General features: G+C 44.8%; 1 protein-coding gene across 1 annotated transcript in view; it reads left to right on the forward strand.

Annotated features, from left to right (window-relative positions):
• The window catches only part of LOC135088788 (inositol-trisphosphate 3-kinase A-like), a 79042-nt gene that overhangs the window by 39017 nt on the left and 32525 nt on the right, over positions 1-7500 (forward strand). Inside the window, 1 exon segment of the mRNA XM_063983829.1 lies at positions 6340-6442. Within this exon segment, the coding sequence (XP_063839899.1) occupies positions 6340-6442 (103 nt within the window).

Consider the following 7500-nt stretch of genomic DNA (forward strand, 5'->3'; position numbering starts at 1 on the left):
TATTCCTCTCCTCGTATTCCCCCTTCTCCCGTCCTTTACCAACCCTTTCCTTCTTCCTTGCCCTTCCTACACGGGACTGGAATTCGGGGGTCAGGTTTTAAGACTTACAGGAAGAGGAGGAGAAGGAGGAGGAGGAGGAAGAAAGAGGTGATGGAAATGGCAAGTAGGAGGTAGTGGCGTCTCATTCCCTTTTTGGACTCAACTGAAATGAATGGTTGGAGAGGAGGAGGAGGAGGAGGAGGAGGAGGAGGAGGAGGAGGAGAGTCACCTGTTAATAGCATCTTGGCTAATTATTGCTGAGCTGCAAGAAAAAGACGTAGATCGAAGGAGGAGGAGGAGGAGATACCAAACCACGAAGAAGGACAGAGGAGGAGAGGAGGAGGAGGAGGAGGAGGAGGTGAAGATGCACATTGTTGGTGGTGATGGTGATGGGGAGGTGGAGAGAAGAGAAGAGAAGGAGGAGGATGAGGAGGAGGTGAAGATGTACATTGTTGGTTGTGATGGTGATGGGGAGGTGGAGAGAAGAGGAGGAGGAGGAGGAGGAGGAGCTGATATATTGCTGTTGGCGGCCAGAGGAGAAGGAGAATAAAAGGGAGGAAAAGAATTTGCGAGGGAAGAGTGGATTGATATATTGTTGAGAAAGATGGGGGAGAGAAGAGAACAATGGAAGAGGGAGGAGGTGGTGAGGAGTGGAGGAGAGGAGGAGAGAGGAGACATACCAGAATTAGTAGTGGTAGTGGACGTGAGAGAGAGAGAGAGAGAGAGAGAGGAGAGAGAGAGAGAGAGAGAGAGAGAGAGAGAGAGAGATGGTGATGGTAGGTTAGAGATAAAGGGAAGAAGGTGCAGGTGGAGGGAGAGAGAGATAAAAAAAAAAGCAGGTGAGAGGAAGGGAAGGAAGAGGAGGAGGAGGAGGAGGAGGAGGAGGAGGAGGAGGAGGAGTGGGAGGAGGAGGAGGAGGAGGAGGAGGTTAAGAGATGCTTGTCGTGATGGTCATTCATGTTTAATCGCAATTACACTCTTTATTATCTTGCCCAAGTGGAGGAGAAGGAGGAGAAGGAGGAAGAAGGAGGAAGAAGAAGAAGAAGAAGAAGAAGAAGAAGAAGAAGAAGACAGAAGACAGAAGAAGAAGACTAGCTGGTCCTTGCGGTCGGTCAGTGGCTGCTGCTGTGGAGACCTGGGGGCATGTGTGTGTGTGTGTGTGTGTGTGTGTGTGTGTGTGTGTGTGTGTGTGTGTGTGTGTGTGTGTGTGTGTGTGTGTGTGTGTGTCCCCTTGTCTTCTCTTGCACAATGGCTTTAAAACACAAACATAACTTGGCTAAATAAATACGAGAAAGCAAAAGTGGGCTGCCCTCCTCCTCCTCCTCCTCCTCCTCCTCCTCCTCCTCCTCCTCCTCCTCCCCACGGTATCATCTGTTATCAGCATTAGGTTAACAAGGCGTAGGTCAGACACACTTTCTCTGGGCCAGCGCTGATAACACACTTGATAACACTGATGAGGCCAAGATTGCGTGTGTGTGTGTGTGTGTGTGTGTGTGTGTGTGTGTGTGTGTGTGTGTGTGTGTGTGCCGTGGGAGGCGTGTGGGTGTGGGTGGGTGGCCGAGGGATATCCGTGATGGTTCTTTTTTTTTTTTTATGTGGAGGAAGAAAGATTATAGGTGACGAGAGAGAGAGAGAGAGAGAGAGATAGAGAGAGAGAGAGGAGAGGAGAGAGGAGAGAGAGAGGAGAGGAGAGAGAGAGAGACTCAGCAGCGACCTTTTCCAATGTTTCCCTTACTTCAGCACCACAGTAATGACGCGACGGGGAGGAGGAGATGGAGGAGGGGGGCGAGGCGCTGAGAAGAGATGAGAAGTGACTGTGGCGGGAAGACGTATTAGATGTCTCCCTCCCGCTGTGTGTTTGTAAGAGTTAGGGAGGCTGGGACTGAAAAGGGGCGTCTGGTCATGAGTTCGGGTAAATATAAGGCTGTGTTAGTGCTATTAGTGGTATTTTTAAGGCGTATCGGGTATGTGATGGCTGCGGTGGGCGGGGAGAGGCTGTGGGAGGTCGTGAAGTTCATGTGTGTGTGTGTGTGTGTGTGTAACGGAGGAAGGAACAGTATGGCGTGTATATAGACCAGTCTTCAGAAAAGTTTTGTTCTCTCACTACGACTATATTCAAAGGCCACAGAGATGACTAGCCGGGTTCTCACGAGTGTTTCTCCTGTTAATAGTATAAAGGTCTTGTTAATCTGTCACTAGAATTACAAAAAGACCTTTAGAAACCCGTCTCACTTTATCTGTAGCCTTTTGAAAGTAGCGGAGGTGCAGCGAGGGGTGTTTCAGAATATGGGCGCATATGGGGATCGTGAAGGGACGTGGGAGGCATCGTGAAGGGCGTGGCTGAAGCGTGCATGGGTGTGCGCGGGCGTGTAATAGTGCAGGGCGTGGGAAACATCGTATAAGGGCATGGCGTGGGATGGGAAGGCGCGGCAGAAATGTAACCGTTTATTATGTAATATCACGGACAAGTTCTGTTTTAATTTCAGATCAAAGCAAATGGTAATAAAAACAACAAACCGAGAACAGGAAGACGTGTGTGTGTATATGTAGAAGGTGCGGCGTGGGACTTGCGTGTGTGACGTGGTATTCCTGACGTGAACACCTGTGCATATGCTCCCAAAACACACACACACACATACAAACACGCTCCCCACTCCCTTCCCTAGTGCCATATGCTCACTCGCACACTCGTTACTACTACCCTCCCTACCTCTCCCTGTCTGTGGTTCTGTAAAGGTGATAAAGTACACCATAGTTCCTCACTCTCACTCCTGTCCTGCCCCTCAGTTGCTGCCAAAGACATGGTGAGACAGACCCCCCTTGCTTGGAGGGAACGTACACAAGCACACGCGAACGGAAGCAATGCGGGAGGCTGAGTAAAGAAGGAAGCAGTGATAAGTGAAAGGAATATTTGCTAAGAGATTAATAAAAGGAGAGAAAGTATTAAGAAAATAATTTGTATAGGTGTGTGTATAAAAAAGGAGGAAAAATGGATTTCTTTGAGGTGAATTAAAAGGAAAGAAAAGAAAAAGGGAAGAATATTAACGAACTTTATATATAGAGACAGAAATGTAAAGGAAGAATTGCGAGAAAAGAAAATATATTTATAGAAAAAAATATTTAACATAAAAAAAAAGGACAAGAAAAGAAGTGATAAAGAAAACATAAACACGTGTGACGCAAAAAAACAAAGACAAACAGACAAATGAAAACAAAGGAAAATAAAAACAAAAACAGTGCCACCAAGAAAGGGAAGAGACAAAAAACGGACAAGCAGCAGAACCACGACAACAAAGGAAGCGACGAAGAAGAAGAAAGGCCGGAAAGAAGAGAAAGAAGACGAAGGAGAGAAAGAAAAATCACACTTTCCCTCATTTCACAAGATCCTTTTCAACCTCCGCTGTCGCATGACCCTCTGCTGCCTGTCTTTATCCTCCTTACTGCCTTCCTCTGACCCGAATCTCCCTCTTCCTTGCCCCTCCCTGCATACCACGCTCCCTGTCCTCACACCTACTCACCCTACCTCCCCTGCCCCACCACCACTACGACCACCACCACGATGCAGACACCGGAGAAAGGCGCTACGGCAGAAGGAAGCCATGGCGGGTGTAGTGGCAGCGGCAGCGGCGGCAAACCCTTCGCTATACGTGTGTGCAGCGCTGGCGGCACGGTGCTTCCCCTGCAGGAGGCGCTGGGGAACATCAAGAACCTGGCTGGCAGGCACAATTAACCTGTCGCCGGGGTATGAATCGTACACTCGCCGCCTCCTGCTGCCGCTGCCCACCGAATATGACATGGCCCACCACGACGACCTCTCTGCTGACGAGGCGTACGAGCTGCCCACGCCCCGGGATGCTAAGGTCTGCTGCTCCCCGCTCACTGTCTTGTCTTACTGGTTCTCTCCTACAGGGACTGACTGATTGCCGCGCGTAGGCCTACTTATTGGCTTCTTTACATTTTTTTTTTCTTTTTTGGTGTGTGTTGTGTTGGTTCTTTTCCTTCTGTTTTCCTTCCTTTCTTTCTTTTCTTTCTCTCATTTATTTTACTTTTTTTCTAATTCATGCTTTGTATAGTTAAGTTTTCGTCTCTTATTCTTTCCTCCTCCTCCTCCTCCTCCTCCTCCTCCTCCTCCTCCTCCTCCTCCTCCTCCTCCTCAGAATGATAATAATAATAATAATAATAATAATAATAATAATAATAATAATAATAATAGCAATGATAATAGTAATAATAACAATGATATAAAATCGGAGTATAGTTGTATGTAGTACGTTTGAAAAGTTACGCATTTTAGTAATACAAGTAGCAGTACTAGTAAGGCATGTTTGTGTGTGTGTGTGTGTGGTGTGTGTGTGTGTGTGTGTACAGGTGGCGTGACGAAGAGGGCAGGGAAGAAGGGTGAGGGGTGGAAGGGAGTGTTAAAGGGAACCAGGCAGGTGAACCACAAGACAGGTTAGGGGGCACCTGATGGGGGAGGGAGGAAGAGGGAAGAAGGGGAGAAGAGGGAAGAAGGGGGAAGAGGTGACCACATTCCGACTCTTCCTTCTCTTCCCTTCCCTCCTTTCCTTCTCTTCCTTCCCCTCATCTCTTCATTGCCATCTCTCTCTCCCTCTCTTCCTCTCCCTTTCTATATCTTCCTCTCTCGTCCCTTCACTGCTATCTCTTTCTCTTCCTTTCTTCGTCCTCCTTTCCGTCTTCTCCTCTCCTTCCTTTCTCTTACCTTCTTCATTTGCTGTTGTATTCTCTCCAGAGCGGTATCCTATCCTCTGTTCTCTCTCTCTCTCTCTCGTCTCTCTCTCTCTCTCTCTCTCTCCTTCTCTCTCTCTCTCTCTCTCTCTCTCTCTCTCAGTAATGCTTATTTTTTGCCCAGAATGGATGTGGTGAAAAGTCGAGGCAGGAAATAAAATAAAGGAGAACTGATCGCTCTCATCCATATTAGGGACAGACTGAAGTAATATTTATTATTTAATTGCCACTTGCATTTGTTATATCCGGCCGTAAATTCATGACTGAACTGTGTGTGTGTGTGTGTGTGTGTGTGTGGTGTGTGTGTGGTGTGTGTGTGTGTGTGTGTGTGTGTGGTGTGTGTGTGCGCGTGTCAATAATGATTAGTAGAGTAGCTAAATTTATTAACATCATAGACATTATTTATTTTTTTTTTTTCATATATAAATTACTGTATTGCTCTTGGTATTTTCACATGGTTAAGTAATATATAAAAAAAGAATAAGTTAATAAATAGATCAGATTAAGACGAAGTGTCAAGAGAAGGAGATTAAGAAGCAGAATAGGATGTGACGACAAAACAGGACGGAGAATTCTTAAAAAAAAAAAAAAAAAAAAAAAAAAAAAACATTAAATAAATAAATAAATAAAGTTAATAAATGATATAAAACACAAAGGTCTCACGTCCCGCCTAGAGGAGAATGTCATGAACTCTGGTGCGTCCATTCTTTTTTACTTTCTCTCTTTCTTCCTGTCTTGGTGATAATTATGATGAATGGTGGCTTTTTGAGAGAGAGAGAGAGAGAGAGAGAGAGAGAGAGAGAGAGAGAGAGAGAGAGAGAGAGAGAGAGAATATATAAAACTGAATTAATATATGTTTGTGTTGTATTTCAATGTTCGCAGACACAAACAGATAAACAGAAAAAGCGAACAGATAGACAGAAAGAAACACACACACACAAACACACACGTCCTGAGAAAAAGAAAAACAAAAACAGGAAAAAAAAATTGCTCAAAACACAAACAGAAACCGAGTCAATTTCACACACACACACACACACACACACACACACACACACACACACACACACACACACACACAGATAGATATTTATTTTAGATTTTTTATTGACCACAACAAACAGATAATACCAATGGATTGTACATAATAGTATTACATAATCTACAAGATAATATTAAATTATTATCACTTCCTAACTGTATTCCATCATCTATTAGTTACTAGACACACACACACACACAGACACACACACACACACACACACATACACACACACACACACACACACACACACACACACACACACACACACACACACACACACACACACACACACACACACACACACACACACATACACACAGAGAGAGAAAGAGGGAGAGAGAGAAAAAACACTTACAGATAGACATCATATAAAAAAAACGCTTAACATTCACACCATACCTCCCATTACACACCTCCAGACAGATACACTTTTACCCCATTACACTTACACACCCGCCTCCACCTACGCCTCCTTCAGTAGTAACCGAGTGTTCCCTGTTGTGTTGCAGCCGTCCAACTGGCGCAAGGTTCGCAACATCGTGCAGTGGACTCCCTTTATCCAGACATACAAGAAACACAAATACCCCTGGGTGCAGCTCGCCGGCCATCAAGGTGTGTTGTAGTAGTGATAGTAGTAGTAGTAGTAGTAGTAGTAGTAGTAGTAGGAGGAGGAGGAGGAGGAGGTGGAGGAGGAGAAGGAGAAGCACTGGTGGTATTAGTGTTAGTAAGGGAAGGAGACGAAGAATTCTAAATATGATTGGTCGTGGTTATGTTAGTGAAAGTGTTTGTAGTAGTAGTTGTGGTAGTAATAGTAATAGTAGTAGTAGTAGCAGTTGTTGTTATTGTGAATATAATTTACTTTTCCTTCTTTCGTGTGTAGCTGTAGTTGGCAATATGATGATAATAATAGTGATTGATGATGAGGACAATGGTGATGCTGCAGGTACAGTAGTAGTAGTAGTAGTAGTAGTAGTAGTAGTAGTAGTAGTAGATGTAATTAACTTTTTCTTTTCCATTTCTCGTGTGTTGTTGTAAGAAGCGATATGATAATGATGATAGTGATTAATGATGATAATAGTAAGCAAGAAGATGATGATAGTAATGATTGATGATGGTTGTGAAGAAGACGAAGAGGATGATGTTAATGATAATGAGAGTTATTGATGATATTAGTAAGGAAGAGAAAGAAAGAAAAAAGAATGATAATAACGATAGTGATTCATGACGAAGAGGAGGATGATGATGATGATGGTGATGATGATGAAAGTGGAGAGGAGGAAGGAAAAGGAGGAAGGGAAGAATTTTAAAGATAGCTGGTCGTGGTTGTTAGTGAAGGTGCTTGTTGTGGGAAGAGGAGGTGGAGTGTTAAAAGCTGGGAGAGGAGAGAGCAGAGGGGATTAAGAGGAGGAAGAGGAGAGAAGGAAGAAGAGGACATACTTTTCCGTTTGGCTGAGTACCACTAAGAGGCAAAAAATTACTGTAAGAACTCTGCACACTTATCTCTGCCATTCCTCCTCCTCCTCCTCCTCCTCCTCCTCCTCCTCCTCCTCCTCCTCCTCCTCTTCCTCTTCCTCCACCTCTTCCTCCTCCTTCATCACCACCAAAAACTGCACACTTAATCTTCATCATTCCCTCTCTTCCTTTTTCTTTCCTCCTCCTCCTCCTTCCAC

The sequence above is a fragment of the Scylla paramamosain genome, chromosome 3 (assembly GCF_035594125.1).
Source record: "Scylla paramamosain isolate STU-SP2022 chromosome 3, ASM3559412v1, whole genome shotgun sequence".
NCBI classification, from domain to species: Eukaryota; Metazoa; Arthropoda; class Malacostraca; order Decapoda; family Portunidae; genus Scylla; species Scylla paramamosain.